At 53.9% G+C, this 22039-nt stretch overlaps 1 protein-coding gene across 1 annotated transcript; it reads left to right on the top strand.

Annotated features, from left to right (window-relative positions):
* The first annotated feature begins 10354 nt into the window (after window positions 1-10354).
* Window positions 10355-21978, top strand: PCIF1 (PDX1 C-terminal inhibiting factor 1). The gene is made up of 17 exons (XM_032419606.1): window positions 10355-10834; window positions 12864-13035; window positions 14379-14521; window positions 14612-14736; window positions 15870-16007; window positions 16202-16332; window positions 16460-16614; window positions 17216-17363; window positions 17471-17554; window positions 17764-17863; window positions 18925-19087; window positions 19756-19928; window positions 20038-20124; window positions 20215-20399; window positions 21001-21094; window positions 21194-21369; window positions 21450-21978. The coding sequence occupies exons 3-17, from the start codon at window positions 14398-14400 to the stop codon at window positions 21676-21678; spliced, it is 2112 nt and encodes a 703-aa protein (XP_032275497.1). The 5' UTR covers window positions 10355-10834; window positions 12864-13035; window positions 14379-14397; the 3' UTR covers window positions 21679-21978.
* Window positions 21979-22039: the final 61 nt, after the last annotated feature.

The raw sequence follows: 22039 nt of genomic DNA, 5'->3' as shown, positions 1-22039 counted from the left end.
ATATTGTTAAACCACGAGGAGAGCAAAGCATTAATTAAGCGCTTTGGAATCAGACAGACCTGGTTCAAATCCTGCTTCTGTCATTTTCTAGAGCAGAGGTCAGAAAGCTGTTCCTGTAAAAGGTCAGATAAGATAGTACATATTTTAGGCTTTGCTGGCTCTGTGGTCTCTGTCACAGCTGTTCAAACTCTGCCATTGCAGCTATAAACTAGACTTACATGAACAGACCCCTCGCTGGATTCGGCCCATGGGCTGTAGTTTGCAAACCCCTGTTCTAGAGTAAATTAAAAATTAAGTCTCTTTAAGAGCCTCAGTTTCCACATCTGTAAGTTGGGGATGATCTAGTACCTGATAACCTGTCCGGGTGGTGGTGAGATTTTAAATAAAGTATATAAAGTGCTGGGGCACCTGGGTGGCTCAGTCGGTTAAGCGGCTGACTCTTGATTTCAGCTCAGGTCATGATCTCGGGGTCCTGGGATCGAGCCCTACATCTGGCTCCTCGCTCAGTGGGAAGGATTCTCTCTTTCTCCCTCTGCCCCTCCCCCAACTCACTCTGTCTGTAAAATAAATAAATAAATCTTTTTTAAATAAAGTAAATGGGGCACCTGGGTGGCTCAGTCGGTTAAGCATCTGACTTCGGCTCAGGTCATGATCTCAGAGTCCTGGGATCAAGCCCCTCGTCAGGCTCCCCACTGGGCCGAGAGGTTTGCTTGTCTCTCTGCCCCTCCCTGGCTCTGCTCTCTCTCTCTCTCAAATTAAAAAAAAAAAAATCTTAAAAAAAAAGTATATAAAGTGCTGAACCTAGTACTTGGTACACTAAAGGGCTCAATAAATGTCTCTGGTCATTGGTATTAACTAGTTGTTTGACATACAAAAAGTGCTTTCCAGATATTAACTCACTTAAAACTCATAATGTCCTGTAAGACAGGTATCATCATCCCATTTTACAGATGAGGAAATAGAGACCCGGAGAGGTTAAGGAACTAACTCAAGTCAGCCTGGCTCCAGAGCCCTTGCTCTTAACCACGCCACTCGCTTGCGTCTCTTTTTAAATGACCCCGTTTAATCCTCACAGCAATTCCTTGAGATAGCTGTCATTGCCCCTGTTTTGCAGACTGGCAGACTGAGGTACAGCGGCAGGAAGTAACTGGTCCAAGTAAGTAAACACGGCTCCACTCACCACAGGACACCAAGTTGGATTTCTGCCCAAGATGTCAACATGTGTAGCCTGACTTCCCCCCACCCCCCCATCACCAGCTGTGTTTTCTTTGGATCCTTGCATGGCTTGGAGAAGCTGCGTCAGCCCATCTCCCCTCCTGACCATTCTCCCGCCCCCGCCCCCGCCCCCCCAAGCGCATCCAAGCTACCCCCCAGGAAGTGAATCCCCTCCCTCTCCCTGCAGCGTATGGACAGGCCTGTGTTGGTCTGTGGGTGTGCCTGGGAATGTGCGACAGGGGGCGGGGTTGGAATGAGGGAAGAGGTATGTGTAGGGGGCAGATGTTCGACCAGGAGACTCTGATTACATCTCCCCAAACAAGCAGAATGACGGCGCGTGGTGGGGGCCAGACATTTACCAAATGGAGATAAGAGGAACACAGGACTGGGGCTTTCTGAGTTCAGCCAGGACAGAGCTGCTGACTGCCTTTCTGTGGCTTCTAAAGCTTGGACACTTGGCCTTTTGGTTTTTCCTTTTCTTTCCCATTTTCTCCTTGAAGACCAGTTCTTTTTTCTGTGGATGGAGCCGGCCACCTGGCCCAAAGGATCGTCCAGGTTTCAAAGTCAAGCACTCCAACGTTTCTCATGGGGTGTTGCTCCCCGGCTCCCAGGTCCTGTGCACCCCTGTCCCTGGTACCTCTCCAGCAACTTGGCCTCGAGCAGCTTACTCATCCTCTGACTTCTCTCCTCTTGTTCATGTTCACCCTCCCTCCCAGCTTCCATGCCTCTTGCAGCCTCTAGCTGACTCTGACTCATGGGGCCTCTTTCTTAATGGTTCTCTAACCCTCCTGTCCCTCTTTCATTAGCACTCAGCATGGGCTTCCCAGCCACCCACTGCATTGAGGAAGGGATGGGAGATCTGAACAGTGCTGCCTAGATGTTTGGAGTTCTTAAGCCAGAAATAGAAATGTCCAAGTAACTGAAGGGAGGGGTCGGCAAGCAGTAGTGACTTCTCCTTCTGATGATGAGGACTGGTCACCATCTTCAGCCTATGCTTGTCTCTTTGCAGGCCTTTGCAAAGGTTGCAAGAAACAGCCAACACATTCCAGCGTCCTGACTCTTCCCAAGATGCTCTGCTGCCACAGTCTCTAGAGCTCAACATACATACAGCCGGGAGTCGTGAGGACATCACAGCCCTCCGGCCTCCCTCCCCGTTGCCATCCAGCTAGTGCCGTATTTCAGCACTGTCCCCACTCTGGTACCAAATTCTGGGGCTCTCCCAGGCTTCTCATCTCAGATCACGGGCCCATGTTCACCCAGATGCTCCAAGCTCACCCAGAAGCAGGGGAGTAATCCTTTGAGTCTCTTACTTCCTGAAAGCTCATGTCAGCAAATCCTGGTGTTCCGAACTCCAAAAGGTGCTCCCCCCGCTCTATGCACACCTCTCCATTTGCACCAACACTAGTCTGGGCCATTTTCTTATTTTACCTGGACAACTAGTCTCGTCTGCCTGCATCACTATTGCCGCTAAAGATCTAGCCTTCCTGCACCAACCACAGGGATGTTGAAAAAGTAGAAATGGTAGTATTTTATTACCCTATTCAAAACCCCATTCACTCCCCATCACACACAAAATAAGACCTGGACTCTGGCCACGAGCCCGGAAGGACTCCGGGCCCCCTAGCTCCTGCCTACCTTCCTCTCTATCTTCCACACTGCCTGGATACCAGCTCACTCCGTCTCAAGCTTGCCATTGACCCTTCCTTCCACTGGATGCACCTTTGCAGACAGACTTTGAGTGGTTAGCTTCCTTCATTCACTTGAGTGTCTCCTCAAGTGTCACCTGCCCTGGGAGGACCCCTCCCCATCACCTCCTGTTGTTCTGTTTCATTCTTTTTTGGCCGTTTCTTCCAGCAGACTCTAAACCCCATGGTGGCAGGAGCCTGATACTCATGGCTGTGTCTGCAGGGCCCAGCACAGGGTCCAGTACATAGAGAGTGGGTCGTTATTACCATCTACAGACCCTTCAAAAGGAGGAGATTTTATCATGGACTGAGCAGCGCCGGCCTAACACCCCCCCCCCCCCCCCGCCCCCGCCTTGAGCCTCTAAGCTCCTTATGCTTCCTGCTGGCACCACCCCTCTCCCTACATCTTTCTGGGGTTATCTGGAGCTGGTCTGCAGCCAGGAATGCCATATTTTGCTAATCTTTTCAGAGGCTTGAACAATCCCTAAAGTCACGGGGGGTGCTCCCTCAGGATCTCAGCTGGCTGTGCAGAAATCAGGACTCCCTAACCCAAGCCACTCCCAGGCCCTTTTACCTCACCTTCCAACCAGCTGGGCTGCCCTGGGACTTCATGTGCCTTCTTGGGAGGCACCTTGCCTCCCACCCCCAAGCGCCTATGTTTTCCTGGTGTGGGAGAGCCTGCTGGCCAGCCTGAGGTCCCTCTCAGTGCCCCATAGGCCAGAACTTCAGGCCTAAAGTTAGATCACTGTTTTTCAGCCCTCCTGGACATTAGTAGCTTTTAAAGTAGGGAAGGTTTTGCTTTGTTTTGTTATGATTTGAATACCTATGGCCCCAAATCCGAGACTCTGATTTTTTTTTTTTTTAAGTAGGCTCCACACCCAGTGTGTTGCCCAACATGGGGCTTGAACCCATGACCCCGAGATCAAGACCTGAGCTGAGATCAAGAGTCGGACGCTCGGGCGCCTGGGTGGCTCAGTCGTTAGGCGTCTGCCTTCGGCTCAGGTCATGATCCCAGGGTCCTGGGATTGAGTCCCATATCAGGCTCCCTCCTCGAGGGGAAGCCTGCTTCTCCTTCTCCCACTCTCGCTGCTTATGTTCCTGCTCTCGCTATCTCTGTCTCTGTCAAATAAATAAATAAAATCTTTAAAAAAAAAAAAAGAGTCGGATGCTTAACTGACTGAGCCACCCAGGTGCCCCTCTGATTTTTTTTTTTTTTTTTTAAGTAGGCTCCATGCCCAAAGTGGGGCTCAAGTCATGACCCTGAGATCCAGAGTCACACATTCTATAGACTGAGCCGGTCAGGCACCCTGCAAAACTCTGATTTAATTGGTTTGGGCTGAAGGCCAGGCATCAGTGGGTGTTTTTTAAAAAGTTCCTCAACAGGATATAATGAAAAAGGCTGATAGTTACAAGCATTGGCAAGGAGGTGGAGAAATGAGAACCTTCACAGGCTGCTGCTGGGGATGTAACAGAGCGCAGTGCTTTGTCAGTTTCTTATAAAGCTAAACACACACTTACTACATACACAGTGATTCCACTTCTGGGTGTCCACGCCACAACTGGGAAAACCAATGTTCACACAAACACTTGCACACGGATGTTCGTGGCAACACCATTCCCAACAGCCAAAAAGTGGAAACAATCCAAATGCCCAGCAGCTGGTAAACAGATAAACAGAACGTGGTGTATGTGTGCGGTGGAGGATTATTCAACAGGAGAAAAGAATGAACTACTGATCAGTGCCGGGACATGGCTGAATCTCAAAAACATGATGCAAAGTGAAGGGACCGAGGCAAAGACTGCATTCTGTATGATTCCATTTATGTGAAAGGTCCAGAAAAGGCAACTCTTTATAGATAGAAAACAGAGTCGTGGTGACCTGGGTCTGGGACGTGGGAAGAGGGGGTGACGGCAAACAGCGACAAGAACTCTTTTCTGGGGTGATGGAAGTGTTCTAACACTGAGTTGTGATGGCTGCACAGCTGTGTACATTTACTCAAAGTCATCGAATTGTACATTTGAAAGAGGTGAATCTCGCGGCATATATAAATTATACCCCAGGTTTTTCCCGCCAGGGTGAGATCTCTGGGTTAGAAGCCGAGTGTCCTAGGAACCCGTCAGCTGGGACCCAGGTTCAGTTGGTGTCCTCCCTCTTCCCCCTCTTTAGGTCAAGTTTCCCTCTGATCTCAGATATTCGCAAAGCTGCCAGCTGTCACCCTGGCTTCTTTTTTGGGGAAGTCTGGGGTTTCATTCTGCAGACTCAGCTCAAAGGAGTGTAAACATCCTGGTTCGTGGCCACTTTGCCCAAAGTAGTAAGAACGGGCATCAGAAGGAATGGGTGGGGAGGGTGAAGGTGCCCCCTGACCCATCCTGAGATGACCCAGACACCACCTGGAGATGCTGGGTGCTCACCCAGAACAGGGACTGAATTTGGGGTCCAGGACCCTGGCTCGACCTGCACCTTCCCTGTTGCCTGATGAGTTCCCCCACCACGCCACCCCTTTCCACCCCTCCAGGCCTTGGCACAGGCTGTATCCTTGCCCACCTGGAAAGTCCTACCCTTCCAGCAAGAGTCAGCTCATTGCCATCTCTTCTGAAGCCTTCTCTTTTGCAGTCCCCCCGACCCCCCCGTCAGCCCAGCAGAATCCTTAGCTCCCTGGAGCAAAGGGTTTATTGATGTGTCTGCCTCCTCTGTGAGCAGCCTGAGGACAAAGAGTCTGTCTTATTTCTCTCTGGTTCTCAAGGTTCTGGGGCAGGCCCCACCACATACCGTGCCCAGCCCAAGGAAGAAATGGAGGGGAGTATGACACCACATCAGACACTTACAGGACCAGGAAGACCAGAGGAAACGCCCCACTCCCCTCGTCTATTCTTGGCCTAAATGGCTTCTCTCATCTGGCCCCAGAATGGTCAGAGAGCCACTCCCAGTGGAAGCCACAGTTTGGGGTGGAAGACTTTCTTCCGCAGCTTCCCTGGGGCCAGGCCCACTGGCCTCAGAAACTGCCTTAGTCTTATTTAAACTGCAGAACAGAGTCTGTGGGCAGCTTTGGCCAGACCTGGGTGGGGGCAGCCTGGATCAGGATCATGCTGGAGCCTCCCTTCCCTGACTGCCAGGACCTCAGGGGTTGAGATGTGTGGTTCCCTCTCAGCAGCTTCCTGCTGTAAGGGCAAAGATCAAGTGGGTGAAGGTATGTGGCAGCCTGAGCCTGTATGTTTATGTTTCTTTTTTTTTAGATTTTATTTATTTATTTATTTGACAGAGAGAGAGATAGCGAGAGCAGGAACACAAGCAGGGGGAGTGGGAGAGGGAGACGCAGGCTTCCCGCCGAGCAGGGAACCTGATGCGGGGATCGATCCCAGGACCCTGGGATCATGACCTGAGCCGAAGGCAGATGCTTAACGACTGAGCCACCCAGGCGCCCCTGTATGTTTATGTTTCTGCTTTAATATGGAGACTGGGCTTTGTCCTGAGTTGAGGCTGAGGTCCTCAGAGGCTCAGCCAGCAGGCTCCCAACCAGGATTGGCTAAAGCTGGAGGAGCCCTGCTTATCTCAACCATCTCTTCCAACTCATGAGGCTTCTTCAGAAAAGTTGTTGGAGTGCTTGAAAGCCCCAAGATCTTTGCTTGACCTGCTCATCCCTATCTTGGGAGAGAGGACCCCAGGCTGCTGGCAGGGACTCTGCCACGGCAGGCAGCTCATGGTTTTCTTGGCATCTCAAAGGGCGCTGCCTTGGTGTGCCCACCACAGAAACCAGAGCCTGGAATAGAAACAGGGATACCTGGAAAAAGTCACCCAGGCTTCAACCCAGTGTGGGCTGTCCATGGTCAACAAATATTTACAGAGGGCCAGGCACAGCACTGGGTATGGGCGCTACAGATGTGAACAAGCCCCAGCCCCGCCCTTGAGCAGTCCACTGAGCACAGGCTGCTATAGGAATACAGAAGAGGGGGCCTGCCCTAGCCTGGGTGAAGGTGAGTTCTGGGAAGGCTGCCTGGGGGAGGTGACATCTAAAGTAAGACTTGAAGAGGGCACCGGGGTGGCTCAGTCGGTTAAGCATCTGACTCTTGGTTTCAGCTCGGGTCATGGTCTCACGGTTGTGAGACCGAGCCTCACATTGGGCTCTGTGCTCAGCAGGGAGTCTGCTTGAGATTCTCTCTCCTTCTCTTTCTGCCCCTCCCCTCACCCCCCCCCCCCCCCAGTAAAAAATAAATGAAATTTTCAAGTAAGGCTTGAGAGCTGAATGAGTCCAATTGGGGAGGAAGAGTGAGAGCAAACAGCATATGCAAAGGCCCAAGGTCAGAGAGAACCTGGCACCTCTGGGGAAATTACCCGTAGTTCAAGATGGCTGCAGTCTGATGAAGGAGAGGTGGTTTGAAGGTCTGGATCATGAATAACATGAATGTATATCTTTTTTTTTTTTTTAAGATTTCATTTATTTTTATTTGACACAGAGAGAGAGATAGTGAGAGAGAGAGCACAAGCAGGGGGAGCGGCAGGCAGAGGCAGAGGGAGAAGCAGGCTGCCCGCTGAGCAAGGACCCCAATGCGGGGCTCGATCCCAGAACTCTGGGATCATGGACCTGAGCCAAAGGCAGCCGCTTAACCGACTGAGCCACCCAGGCGCCCCAACATGAATGTATATCAAGTGCTCGGCACAACCATACTAAATGCTCTGCCATGGTAGCTCTCATTATAATTATGACCTTGTAAACCAAGTTAAGGGTTTGGGACTTCATCCTGCAGTCAGTGGGGAGATAGTCAAGGGTTTTAAGCCCAGGGTGACTTGATCAGATTTGCCATATGACCAGATTTAAAGAGATCTCTGTGACTGCAGGGGAGATTATGGACTAGGAGAGAAGCAAGGCTGGAGGACAGGAAGAGCAGTTTGGAGACTGGTCTTATTATTCACTCATTCATTCATTCAAATATTTACATAATTAATCAATGGACTAACTCATTATTTATTTAAATATAATTATTTTGTTATTAATTACTATTATTTATAATAATTCAGAAAGGACGTATGGGGTGGGGGGCTTCAAATATCTCCCAACAGGTGAATAGATAAATATGCATTGGAAGACAGAATACAGCAATGAAAATGAACTCTAGCTACATGCAACAACATAAATGGGTTTTGCAAGTGCAATGTGGAGCAAAAGAAGGCCAACACAACATAGGACTGTATAATTCCATTTGTATACAGTTCAAGGAACAGGCAAAATGAAACTATAGTGATTAGGGATACACACTTAGGTGGTTAAAACTATACAAGCAAAGAAGTGATTATCACAAAATTAGTGGTGATTACGCTGTGCTTGATGATACCTTGACCTGAGTGATGTTCACCTGGGTATTCGCTCTGTGACAGATCATGAAGGTTTACATTTCCGTTTTGTGCACTTTTCTGTATGTGTGCTATTCTTTTTTTTTTTTTTTTCTTTTTAAGATTTTATTTATCTGGCAGAGAGAGACACAGTAAGAGGGGGAACACAAACAGGGGGAGTGGGAGAGGGAGAAACAGGCTTCCCACCAAGCAGGGAGCCCGATGCGGGGATCGATCCCAGGACCCTGGGATCATGACCTAAGCCTAAGGCAGACACTTAACAACTGAGCCAGCCAGGCGCCCCTGTATGTGTGCTATTCTTAACAAGAAGGTTTCAAAAATAATGGGTCTTGCTCTATGGTAGTAGGAAAGGGGATGGAAAGAAGAGGCTGGTTTTGACTGTATGTGGAAAGCAAGGAGAAGGGAGATAGGAATTGGAAGGAACCAGTCTGGGGAGGCAGATGAAGGCGAAGAGCAGTGTTCATTTGACACTGTGAGTCTGAAGTGGAGCTGTCCGGGACCGCGGTGTGAGTTCAGGCAAGTCACTTCCCTAAAGTCCAGATTCCCTACTCCACAAGAGAGGGAAGCAGTGTGGTTTCATGGAATTGGCTTTGGGTTTTGATGCTGGGAACCCTGGCCTCAAGACCCCAGTTCTAATACTTCATATTACTTCGTACAATTACTTGACCCCTGACCCTTCCCCGCAGCCTCGGTTTGCCCATGGGTAGACTTGAGATAATCATTTCTACTCTCAGAGTTCTTGGAGAGGATTATATGGTAAAATAGGAATAGGCCTTTGGGATGTGAGACTCTGAGCAGCAAATGAAATGATACTTTGAAAGCATAAAAGCAAGAACAGACAGCAATGACTATATGGTTTTTACACTCCAGTTTTAATAAGAACTAGCTGCGGAGCTTGCAAAACTGGGCAATCTGTAAGTCTAGAGTGACCGTATAATTTATCGTCCAAACCAGGGCACTTCTGAGAAAGAAGACAGTATTAATAATTATGCCAGGACAGCAGCCGTAAATCAAGACTGTCCCAGGGAGAGCAGAACATGTGGTCCCCTATGTAGGTCTGAGGTGGGGACCAGGCATCTGATTTCCTATTAAGCTTCCCGAGCGAACTGGATGCTCTGTGAGGGCAGGATTGGCTTCACCTATGGTGCCTATATGGGGCAGGTTTATTTTTGGAGGGCTCAAACCTACTTGGAGCAATCCTCATAACCCTGTGAGGCGATAAGAGCTAACGTTTATTAAATGCCAGGTACCACATGTGCTGAGTACTTTACAGGCATCATCCCAGTTAATTCTCACCAAACCTTTATGAGGCAGGCGGACTTATCTTTCATTAGAAGAAACTAAAGCTTCAAGAGGTCCAACAACTCCCTCAAGGCCACACATCTAGGATGGAGGAGCAGGGCTCTAAACCTAGCCGGACTGATGAATACCCTAGTTCATACCATTGCCTCCGGTTTTGTGGACACTCCAACCCCACCTGGCTGCACGTTGGCCAGGCACCGCGTACGGCAGAGGCTGCTGCCCAGCTGGGGTACCTGCAGCCTCTGGCTCCGCTTGGGAAGCGCCAGGCCAACAGCAGGTGGCAACCTCGTATTCCTCTGAAAATTCTACGGTTGAGAGGTCAGTTTACTAAGGCGGCCCGAGAGAGGTGGAGCTAGCGAGTCGGCCCGCCCCTACCCAAGAATCCCGCAGGGAGCCGGGCGTGGGGTACCTAGCAACTGCATCTCCTGCTGGCCTAACTTTGGTGGCCGGTCTGAGCTCTCAGTGCGGCTTAGCACCGCAACTAGTAGCCATAGGTATGTCAGTGTTGAGCCTCTCTGATGCGTTTAGTTAATAATTTCCTAAATTTGCCAAAGCCCTTCATTATGTCTCCCACGGCTGTTTTGAGTTTCTTCTACTCAAGAACACTTGTAACTTATGTAGCCTCACAGTGGAAGAAGGTTCGATTTGCTTGCATCTTGGACACGGAAAATGGCTGGAAACCATTCTTGACAGCGGCCCAGAGAGGGAAAGCCACTGGACGTTTAAGTGGCAGAGCCCCGCCGGAGCTAGGACCCAGGTCCCTGCTACGCCCAGAGCAGCGTCACAACTCCGCCCCCGGCTCGGCGTCTTTGCCGAGCGCCCGCAGGTTCCCAGCCCGCCCCGCGCCCCCCGGTGCGCACTCTCAGTCCGGCCCAGGCGGTGCACCTCCCACCCAAGTCCTCCAGCCCTGGCGGGTGTGCTCGCGGAGGGAAACTGAGGCAGGGAACGTGCCTGTGAGCTCGTTCCTTCCTCAGTCTACACCCACAAACCGCAAAGCTGCCGAGCCCTCCTGAGACCCGCATGGAACAACAGGGAAGAACAGGGGGAAGGGGAGGGGGCCCGAAAGCAAGCCGGGTCTGTGGAGTCGGCCGGTCCTGCCACACTCAAGATGGCGGCGCGGCAGCGGCGAGGTCCCTCAGAGGCGGTACCAGCGCATGCGCAGCGCGGAGTCCCGGCCCGGGACACAAGATGGCGGCAGCGGCGCTGGGGAGGGCGAGGCGGAGGCGGCAAAACGGGAGGTCGAGCAGAACGTGTAGCCGCGTCCCCTCGAGTCCGCTCCGGGCAGGTAAGAGCCCCAGGAAGCCATGGTCCCGCCGCGAGCCGCTCCGGGGTCCGAGAATCCGAAGCCGGGCAGCGGTGGCCCCTCTGGCGCTTTCCGCTCGGGGCCACCGCTTGCCCTGTCTCTGCCGCCGCCGCCATCTTAGGCCCGCGGGTGGGCGGCCGGGCCGGTAGCTTGGGTGAGGGAGCTGGGCCCGGAGAGCGCGGGCGGAGCGGCCTCTAGGGCCCTTCCGCTGCTGCCGCCGCCACCGCCTTTGTGTCGGGCTCCGACTCTGAGTCGCCTCAGCCCGGGGGCGGGAGCGCGCGGTGGGGCGGGGGGCGGAGCCCGAGAGATGGGCCGGCGCGCGCGCGCCAAACAGCCCGCCCCCGCTGGGTTTGGGGGGAGGGGAAGGTGTGCGCACGCTGGGGTTGGGGGGAGCCCCCTCCTTGAGAGGCCCCCGCGCCTGCGCATTTTGCCAGTCCTTTGACTCCGCCCTCCTGATTCAGAGGGTTCTGATTGGTGCGTTACTGAGATGGTCCCGCCTCATCTTTCTCCAATCACGTAACCAGGTTCTTTTCCTTCTGGTGGGTTCCTCCGGTTGCGCAGATACAGTTATTAAGCTGGTCGGCGCTGTCAGACTGCGGTATGCGCGGGGGCTGGGAAGCCTTTGGATAAATAAAGCATTACCTTAATAATAGAGCTACTTCTTACTTAAAGTGTACAATACGCTAGACTCTACGTATAAAGACCACAGAGGTCGAATGATTCCTGTTTGTAAGTCGGAAAGCGGCAGAAGGACCTGGACCCCGGGTCTGCCCAAACCCAGAGCCGGTTCTTTGGCCGCCGACCTGCTGCTTCCAAATCACCTGGGAAATTAAGAAAAGTTTTTTAATCGTAAAAAATTGGTAAAGGTTTGAAGCGGTGTAAAATTTGTCATCCCGTTTCCCAGGCCTCCCTTTTGGGGTGTGTTTAAAAAATACAAATTCTTGTGAGATGAATCTCCCTTCCCCATTCCTGACTCCTAGGACGTGAAGTAAGGGACAGGAATCTGAATTGCTTTACAAGCCCTCGAGGTGCACAGTTGGCTTTGAAAACACCGCAGTGTCCCCATTTGGCCTCTCAGCTGTGCTGTTCTTGCTGTCTCTGCGTAGTTCAGTTACTGTATCAGTGTCACACGATATTTGTTGGGGAAACTGTCAATAAAGATGAACATGCTGTGTTACATAATGCATTTGCATGTATGATTATTGTGGTTTTAAAAGATCGATTCAAAGAAGTGTGTTTTTCACTCACTGTGGGTGGCTTGGGAGCATGCCCCCAGGATCTGATACGTACAGTTGACCCATGAATAACATAGGGGTTAGGGGCACCGATCCCGGCACTGTTGGAAATCCCAGTAGAACTTTCGACTCCCCACAGCTTTACTAATAGCCTCCTGTTGACCGGAAGCCTTAGTGGTAACATAGGTAGTGGATGAACACGTGTTTTGTATATCATGTGTATTATACGGTGTATTCTTACAATAAAGTCAGCTAAGGAAGAGCACCTGTTACTAAGGAAGTCATAAGGAAGTGTAAATACATTTATAGTAGCACACTGTATTGGGAAAACTGTGTAAGTGGACCCACACGGCTCAGACCTGTGTTGTTCAAGGGCCAAATGGTATGTTCACTTTTCTCTTGGCTTAGGGATATTTTGGTTGATAGGAGCAGCTACACAATTTGTGGGGTCCAGTGTGCAAAACGAAAACATGGGCCCGCTTATTAAAAGTGTATTGAAAACTTCAAGACCACAACCATAGAGCATGAAAGCAGTTAGGGCCCTCCTCAACACGGGGCCTGTGTGACTGCAGGCTGCAAGTCCGTGAAGGTGAACCTTTCGGTTTGCAAAGTTTGGGAGGTATCATTTTCGTCCCATAAATCCCCAGATCTCCCACAGTGTCCCCTGCCCTGTCCTGGGGGCTCCCAACTTGCTCTGTGTCGTTGCCCCTCTTGCTGTTGTGCATGTGCTGCAGCATTTCACAGGTCTATGACTCTCTCTTCTCTTTGCTCTGCAGTTGCTGATGCAAGGAATTCCCTGGGCCCCCGTCCACTCCACTGCTGACCAGCCCACCCACCTGTGCTGAGCCTTCCTGCAGGCCTCCCCCCTGCCTCTGGGACCCTGTGACGTGGGGGTCCATCCGGTCGGAGAAGAAAACCCTCTCATGCTAGCATTGCAGACCCCAGAGGGTGAGAAAAAGAGGGACCTTTTGCAGGCTTAAGACATATGGGCTCAGCCCCAAGGCACCGGGAATCCCTCCTCCCCAGAGAATCAAGCCTTTTCTCCCCTCGGTTAGTGGTTCCGAATCTTTCTGTTATCACGGCCCCCTTTGGTTGTATGTATGCCCTCTTGCTCTGTGCATTTTTACTGCCAAACTGTACCGACGAAATAATCGCTCACTTTTCCCTTTCCAAATTAACGAAGATATCTATGACTGTACAAATAAAATTAATGTCCCAGTGATTCCTATGATGTTGTCAACAGCCAATCAGAGCTTCTGATCATCATGAGATAATCAGTGTGACCACAACGAGTTGATAAAATTTCAGCAAGCAAAGATAACTGATGTTTCAACATGCCTTTGTGCTCTTTTTGTGGGTAAATGTTTGATTTCTTTGGGTGCTGTGACATCTTGAGAACAACTTTGGGATCACCAGTCCAATCTCGGTTGGGCCCCTAGGAGTCTTAACAGCCAGGTCAGGAATCACTGGCCATTGAGGCTTGTGCTGGATGTGCTTTGGGTGGGGGTCGTGGAGAATACAAATCTGAAGGAGCTGACCTGCTTCCTGGTATTTAAAGTACATTTCACCTGGGGATTAGGGAGGACTGAATTAGATATTTCTTCTCAGTCCCACTGGTTTCTTTAGCAACAGATTGTTTCCTGCCCTGAAGCACAGAATGAGGCAGCCACTTAGATGCCATGTCCCCTCTGGGCTGCACTCTGTTCCAGTTAGATTTTATTGGGTAGGAACAGGAAAGAGGTCCTCCTGTTCTTTTTTGTGGGAATCGCTTCTCAAGGGCAGACCCTATTCTGTGTTCTGTGCCACTCTGTGCTTTCTAAATATTTGCAGAATGAATAGAGTTCCTATTGGGTCCAGGTACCCTGCTGAGCACTGGAGAGATGAACTGGACCCAGTTCCTAGCCCTGGGAGTTCTGACCGTCTGATGGGTAGACAAACCCAGCTGATAGGACTGAGTGCCACAGTGAAAGTGTTCATGGCCCCACGGAGGGGGGTTGGGTGGAGAGTCCAGGAACGCTTCCTGGAGCATGTGAACATCGTGACAAGCCAGGTGGAGAATTGGGGAGAGTATGTCAGGCAGAAGGAGCAACATTTTGCAGTTGAGGGAACTGGGACTTAGATCCCAGGGCTCCTTTGGTACCACACTGGCCCTCCAGGGACCGGACTGGATTGATTTCTTCATGTCTGCAAGTGGTCAGTGGAGCCCTCAGTAGATTGTAATTGGTGGGTGAGGGGTGGAGCTGACCTCCATGCCCTGCTGGCCTGACACCCTTCGGTCCTCTGTGTGGCAGGTCCGGTGTGGGTGCTGAGATGGCCAATGAGAATCACGGCAGCCCCCGGGAGGAAGCGTCCCTGCTGAGTCACTCCCCAGGCACCTCCAATCAGAGCCAGCCCTGTTCTCCAAAGCCCATCCGCCTGGTGCAGGACCTCCCAGGTATTGGCGAGGGGCAGGGTAGGGTGGCGGGGTAGGAAGGATGCCTCAGGAGCAGCCCTGACCCTGGCTGGGCTCCATGCTTGTTTGCAGAGGAGCTGGTGCATGCGGGTTGGGAGAAGTGCTGGAGCCGGAGGGAGAACCGTCCCTACTACTTCAACCGATTCACCAACCAGTCCCTGTGGGAGATGCCTGTGCTGGGCCAGCATGACGTGATCGTGAGTGCCAGCCCAGGGCAGGGCTCCCGGGCAGCTTCTAGCATCTGGGCCTTCCCCAAATCTATCTTGAGCAGCTATTATGTGCCTAGCCCCATCTTGGGACCTGGGGATACAATGACACACAGACACACTCCCTGCCCTCATGGAACCTACACTCCTATAGGGGAGATTGACATGTAAAGAGATGATTGTAACGTGTGTGATGCTGAACTTGAACTCCATGTTGGGCACTGTGCCTGTGATGCAGTTATAAGCAAGACGGACCTGGTCCTGCCCTTGCACTCTCGGGGCCCACAGTCTACTGAGGAGCCAGTAGGATCGAAGTGTGGCATGTGCATGAAGTCACGGGGTGGGGAGGGGACAGGGAATGCTTCTCCTTGAATTAGCACTTAAGGTGACAAAGTTAGTGAAGTGAAAGTTGTCAGAGGGGAGAAGCACGTTCTAGGAATGGCAGTGTCCATGTGAGGGGGCCGTCTGGCAGGAACGTGTGCTTTTGGATCCCTATCAGGTGGGGCAGACTTTCCTTACTGGGCATAATCAAGCCAGTTGGCAGCCCCATTTAGCAGATGAAAACACTGAGGGTCAGAGATGGGAAATGACTGGCCCAAGACCTCGAGCCAGTAAGAGGCAGAGCTGGACTCGAACCTGATGTGATTTCAGGGCTGCCCTGCCTACCATCACTCACTCGCGGGATCACCAAAGGAATTTCATCCATGGGGTCTTGCTCTTTAAAAAAAAAAAAAGAGCATTTCTTGAGTTTTTCCCTTTATTCCTCTCATTCTCGTGTTTAAGGAGGAGAAATTAACATGTACAGAGGGTTCTTCTCCTGCCAGATGTCCTATTAAACTGGTCATATTCATGGACTCATTGAATCATCTTCCCAACAGGAGGTTGGGCCTGTTTAGCATGGCCATTTTGAAGGTGAGGGAATTAGGAAGGGACGTAACTCTCCCAAGGTCACACAGTTTGAAGAGGCAGGCAGGGGTGGAGCCCAGTGTTCTTTCTGCATCTCAGCCCCCTTTGCTCTTCTCGGAGCAGTAGGAGCAGGGGGCAGGAGGGCATCAGGATTCTGTAATACTGGGACTCCTAAGGCACTGGCCCCCACTGCAACTCTGCTGGTCTCCCTCCACCAGTCGGACCCTTTGGGGCTGAATGCGACCCCACTGCCCCAAGACTCAAGCTTGGTGGAAACCCCCCCGGCTGAGAACAAGCCCCGAAAGCGGCAGCTCTCGGAAGAGCAGCCAAGCGGCAATGGTGTGAAGAAGCCCAAGGTGAGCGTCTGCGGGCTGTGAGGACGTGGGTGGTGAGCGGCCGCCCCAAGCGGGCAGCCGGCAGGTTCCCTGCGAGGGCTGGGCAGTGGCAGGTCGGTCAGGAGGGGGCCTGGGGCACAGCTCGCGAGCTGCGCCGGTGCAGTAGCCGCAGGCCAGCTCTCCTGACCCTGGTGCCTTCTACTTTTTTGCTCTAGATTGAAATCCCCGTGACACCCACAGGCCCATCGGTGCCTAGCTCCCCCAGTATCCCAGGAACCCCAACGCTGAAGATGTGGGGGACATCCCCCGAAGATAAACAGCAGGCAGCTTTCCTCCGACCCACCGAGTGAGTCCCTGCTGATTGGTTTGGGGGCATCCATCGTCCATGCGTGCCTGGGACCATGGGGTGTGGTGGCAGGGCACCCCTCCTCCCTTGCCTCTACTTTCCTCTTTGCTCCTTTCTGTGCCCCAAGGGTGTACTGGGATCTGGACATCCAGACCAACGCTGTCATCAAGCACCGAGGGCCTTCAGAGGTGCTGCCCCCACACCCCGAGGTGGAGCTGCTTCGCTCCCAGCTCATCCTCAAGCTTCGGCAGCACTACCGGGAGCTGTGCCAGCAGCGAGAGGGTAACTGCCTCCTGGGCCTCAGGACCCTTGCTTCCGCCCACCCTTAGCCAAGAGCCGGGCTTGACCCGCTGGGCTTGGGAATGGCGCAGTGGAGCCTAGCGCTTGAGAGTGCAGGCTGTGGAGGGGACAGGCCTGCTGGAGCCGCAGCTCCGCTAACTGCTTACAGAAAGACTGGCATCAGTAACCGCAGACGCCATCATTAACACTTCCAGAATGCTTACTGTCTGTCAGGTACGTGCGAAGCCTTTTCGTGGCTCTGTGAGAGGGCATAGAACCAAAAGTACCTGCACCTCATGCATTGCTGCCGGGAGGAGAGGTGGAATGGGAAGTCCTCAGTGAGCTGCGGCTTTTATTTAGTAAAGAAGCCTGCTTGACTTCGCTGAAATGTAGTGTTTCTCCTTTCCCCTTTTCCCGAGCAACGTTTTGTAACACTCTGCAGAAAACTTGTGATTCTGAGTCTACCTGGGGAGATGTTGCCTGCAGGCGGAGCGCCCCTTACTGCTGCCCCTCTGGTGCCCGCATCCCCCCCCTCCCCCGTGTGCTGGGCCCACGTGGAGGCCGCTGACCGAGCCAGACCTTCACCAGCTCATCTGTTCCACAGGCATCGAGCCCCCTCGAGAATCTTTCAACCGCTGGATGCTGGAGCGCAAGGTCGTGGATAAAGGCTCTGACCCCCTGTTGCCGAGCAACTGTGAACCGGTCGTGTCACCTTCCATGTTTCGTGAAATCATGAATGACATTCCCATCAGGTACAGGCCCACAGCTGGGGTCGACTCGGTTGGTGGGGGGGGGGCGGGTAGGTGTGTGTGGCCAATCTTGTATAGAAGGTTCTCACTCTGCCTGCTCTTGGTCCCAGGTTATCCCGAATCAAGTTCCGGGAGGAAGCCAAGCGTCTGCTCTTTAAATACGCAGAGGCCGCGAGGCGGCTCATTGAATCCAGGTTTGCTCTAGGCATAACCCAGCAGGCTGGGTGTGTGACCAGAGTGGGGAGGTCCTGGGCTCTCTGGCCCATCTCATGGAGCTCGGTCATCGCTCTTGGTGGCAGGAGGAGGGCCGGCTCCCAAAGAATGTCAGTGCAGGTGGGGTGGGAGGAGTAAGCGTGGAGCAGATGCCCGACCCCCGGCTCCATTATGTGCCCTCAACTGGCAGGAGTGCGTCCCCCGACAGCAGGAAGGTGGTCAAATGGAACGTGGAGGACACCTTCAGCTGGCTGCGGAAGGACCACTCAGCCTCCAAGGAGGACTACATGGTGAGTGGCCCCGGGGAAGGAGGCCAGTGGCAAGGCTCTGTGGCTCCTTCCTCCAGCTGCCTGCCTAGGCCGGGCAGGACCCCACAGCAGCCTGTTGTGCGGTTCAGCAGACCTTTGATGCTCATCAGTCCCCAAACTCCCGCATGTAGAGATGTTTGTCCAGGCTCCTGGCTCTGTCCTAAAGATGGTCTCCATTAAGGTTCTTTAATGGAATCATGTGCTCGGCCACACACAAGTAGCTGCTTTTTCAACTTAATGAATGTTGAACATCTCCCTTGAGTAGATTTTTGGACACAGGTGGACAAACTGCCTTTTCTTGGGTGTGTGCGTTCGTCACAGTGAAGAACTGGCACCAGATTCAATGCCCTGCTTTACTGTGTCCGCAGCGATTCTGTTTTCTGGCCCAGACCCGCCACTTCTTTAACTCTCCACCAGCACTAGCAATGGGCTTTCTTTTCAGGATCATTTTTCACAAGAGACAAGGTTTCGCACTTCACGATAGTAACTGTACTTGACACGTAGAGTGACAAAGGTAGGTGTACTCACTAGCCAGAGTGACTCATTTTCACTCATCACTTTCACACGTGTGATTCAGCAAAATTACAAATGCCTAGTTAAATCCTTGCCAGTTGCTAAAAGCTCAGATCTCAAATCTGCAATGACCAAGGACCCCTTTTTGTAATGGTCTCTTCTCCCTGGTAGATGGCAAATGCTTTATAAGCGGGGACTGTGCCTGCTTTGTCTGTTTCCCCAGCAATTATCATGGGATCTGGCACAGTGTAACCCCCACTAGAGGTGCTGGCATTTATTGGACACTTGCTGTATGCCAGGGGCTGGGTCAAGCCCTCAATGGGAATGATCATATTTAATACTCAAACTGTTTTATCCGGTAAGTATTTTGTGTTCCCTTAACAGTTGAGGAGTAAGATTCAGAGATGCCAAGGGGCTTGTCTAAGTGACACAGCTAGTTAAGTAGCCGTGTTTGAAAACGAGGACTGCTGGACGCCTCCAGCCCTCCCCCACCGGCGCCCCGGAGCCCTAATCGGGGGTGTCTCCTCCAGGACCGCCTGGAGCACCTGCGAAGGCAGTGCGGCCCCCACGTGTCCGCCGCCGCCAAGGACTCCGTGGAGGGCATCTGTAGTAAGATCTACCACATCTCCCTGGAGTACGTCAAGCGGATCCGTGAGAAGCACCTTGCCATCCTCAAAGAAAACAACATCCCAGGTAGGAAGCCAACGGCAGGGAGCCAGCTGTGAGGCCATCAACTCTGTTTCCTGGGCCCTGACGGAGGGGACAAGCGAGGCTGAGCCTCCAGGCTGCAGGCTGCTTTGGGGAAGTCTGTTTCCCCCAGCAGTGTCTGGGGCAGGACCTGCTGTCCTTGGGCTCGGGGGTTCCAGCCCTCCTCTAGGAACTGGAGAAGGGCTGGGAAAGGGAGAGCCAGAAGATGGTGCAGACAGGCCGGGGGTCAGCAGTCCGGTGGACTTGCGTTGGCACCTGCTCTCTGCAAGCCCCCGTCTCCCCACACCGCGCTCTAGTGCCTGGCCACAGCTCATACGTGAACTCGGGTAACTCTGAGCGCTTGGCCCAGAGAGCTCCCTAAGTAAGGTACCGCAGTCCCTAGGAGAGCTACGCAGCTCTCCTCCTCCTGTCTGACCAGCTGGGGGCCTGTGCCAGTACCGAGCACGTCGACCCAGGCCACCAGCTCCTGCCGCTGCTGACTTCCTCGCTGTTAACGCCGTTATGAAACCGTCTGAGCTGCATTCTGCTCCTCTGGGGGACGAGACTCACGTCCCCCGGTCGCTGGGACACGCGTGAGGCCCCAGCACGCAGTAAGCACTGCGAATGAGCCGAGCCGAGGCAGGGTGGCCCCTCACTGCTCTCCCTGCCCACAGAGGAGGTGGAGGCCCCAGGAGTGGAGCCCCGCCTGGTGTACTGCTACCCGGTGCGGCTGGCCGTGTCCGCGCCCCCTATGCCCAGCGTGGAGATGCATATGGAGAATAACGTGGTCTGCATCCGGTATAAGGGAGAGATGGTCAAGGTCAGCCGCAACTACTTCAGCAAGCTGGTAAGAGCTGGGGTGAAGGGAGAAGGCAGAAGGAGCCAGTGTCCGCAGCAGGCGGCCAGCGGGGAGGGAGGGAGGGAGCACTGTCGGAGGACCGCTCTCTGCCCCGCAGTGGCTGCTTTACCGCTACAGCTGCATTGACGACGCCGCCTTTGAGAGGTTCCTGCCCCGCGTCTGGTGTCTCCTCCGCCGGTACCAGGTACGGGCCTGGGGCAGTGGCGGGGGGGGGGCTCCGCTGGAGGGTGGCGGGGGGGCTGAGCCCCGGAGGCTGACGGCGGCCACTGTGCAGATGATGTTTGGCGTGGGCCTCTACGAGGGGACAGGCCTGCAGGGATCGCTGCCCGTGCACGTCTTTGAGGCCCTCCACCGGCTCTTCGGCGTCAGCTTTGAGTGCTTCGCCTCGCCGCTCAACTGCTACTTCCGCCAGTACTGCTCCGCCTTCCCAGACACGGACGGCTACTTCGGCTCCCGTGGGTGAGGGCCGGGGGCTGCCGGGGCCCTTCTGTGCAGGCCCGGCAGGGGCTCCTCTAGAGCAGAGATGCCACCTGGGCCGGCTACCTCCTAATGCTTTAGGGTCTTGGAATCGGGCGGTACTGGGTGTAGTCCCTGCCTTCACCCCTTGCTAGCTGTGTGACTTTGGACTGGTCGCTGTACTTGCGGGAGCCTCTGCTAGCCCCTGCCCCAGCCTGTGGGTTTCTCGGTGAGTTGGTCCAGGCACGGAGAGGCACGGGAAGTGGTAATTCACACTACACGGGAGGGTGGAGGGCAGTGAGCACGGGTGAGAGGAGACAGGCCTGAGACAACAAGAGGGCTGGCTCAGCACCTGGGGACCTCCTGGCTGGGGCCTGTGCCGCGGTCACCACTGAGTCCAAACTGGGTTTGAGCCCCAGCCCTTCCACTAAGTGGCTTGGTGGACCTGGCTGCCAAGCCTGAGCCTCTCCATCCTCAGCCCTTCAATGGAGTCGGCCACACCTTGTCCCAGGATGAAATTAGGGATGCGTGTTGGCCTAGGGCCCGACAAGGGCCCACCCCTTTGACAACGTGGGGTGCTTAGGATGCTCACCTCTGTCCCCAGGCCCTGTCTGGATTTCTCCCCGCTGAGTGGCTCCTTTGAGGCCAACCCTCCGTTCTGCGAGGAGCTCATGGATGCCATGGTCTCTCACTTTGAGGTGGGTGTGCTGCTGCAGGTGGGGGGTGGGGGTGCCAAGCAGGATTGCCAGCCACCTGGTGGGCAGCCTTTGATGTCCACCCCATGCCCCCTCCCGTAGAAACTGCTCGAGAGCTCACCAGAGCCCCTGTCCTTCATCGTGTTCATCCCCGAGTGGCGAGAACCCCCGACGCCGGCGCTCACCCGCATGGAGCAGAGCCGCTTCAAACGCCACCAGCTGGTCCTGCCTGCCTTCGAGCACGAGTACCGCAGTGGCTCCCAGCACGTCTGCAAGAAGTGGGTGCCCGGGGAGGGCATGGGGGGGGCGGCAATCACGCCAGGCTGAGCCCCACCCTGAGCTGCTCCTTTGTCCACAGGGAAGAAATGCACTACAAGGCTGTCCACAACACGGCCGTGCTCTTCCTACAGAACGACCCTGGCTTTGCCAAGTGGGGGCCGACGCCAGAGCGGCTGCAGGAGCTGAGTACCGCCTACCGGCAGTCAGGGCGCAGCCACGGCTCTGGCTCCTCCGCTTCCTGCTCGGAGAACAAGGACCGGGACTCGGGTCGCGAACAGGGCCCTAGCCGCGAGCCTCACCCCACTTAACACATCCTGCGGGGAGGAGGAGCCCCAGGGCGCTGGTGTGGACTGCTGGGACTCGGGCCTCTTGGGGCTGAGCAGACCCCAGGACCCTCCCCCTGAGGTGGCAGCAGGACTCAGGCTGCCAGTGTCATAGGAAGATGATGCCTCTGCCAGGGCTCCCCCTCCCTGCCCGATCCCCCAACTCCTCACCTCAAACTCACTCCATCTCCTATGTAAATAGGTCCCATCCCTTCCCCGTCCTCCCCCAATCCCTACTATCTTATCACCATCGTTTCATTTGTAAAAGGAAATACAGAAACCCCCCTAAGAATGCGTGAGGGTCTTGAGGGCCGAGAAGGCGGAGAACCTGGAGCTAGTCCTGGAA

This window comes from Phoca vitulina, unplaced genomic scaffold (assembly GCF_004348235.1).
Source record: "Phoca vitulina isolate PV1807 unplaced genomic scaffold, GSC_HSeal_1.0 scaffold22, whole genome shotgun sequence".
NCBI lineage: Eukaryota > Metazoa > Chordata > Mammalia > Carnivora > Phocidae > Phoca > Phoca vitulina.
Note: the sequence above shows the minus strand (reverse complement) of the source record. Positions and strands in the feature narration are given on the sequence as shown.

Bases quoted from the DNA above. Each gene is read 5' to 3' on its own strand.
- PCIF1 (XM_032419606.1), top strand. From the start codon at position 14,398: ATGGCCAATGAGAATCACGGCAGCCCCCGGGAGGAAGCGTCCCTGCTG. The intron at 17,555-17,763 runs GTTTGCTCTAGG...CTCAACTGGCAG, and splicing joins AGGCGGCTCATTGAATCCAG to GAGTGCGTCCCCCGACAGCA. The intron at 20,400-21,000 runs GTGAGGGCCGGG...CTCTGTCCCCAG, and splicing joins GGCTACTTCGGCTCCCGTGG to GCCCTGTCTGGATTTCTCCC.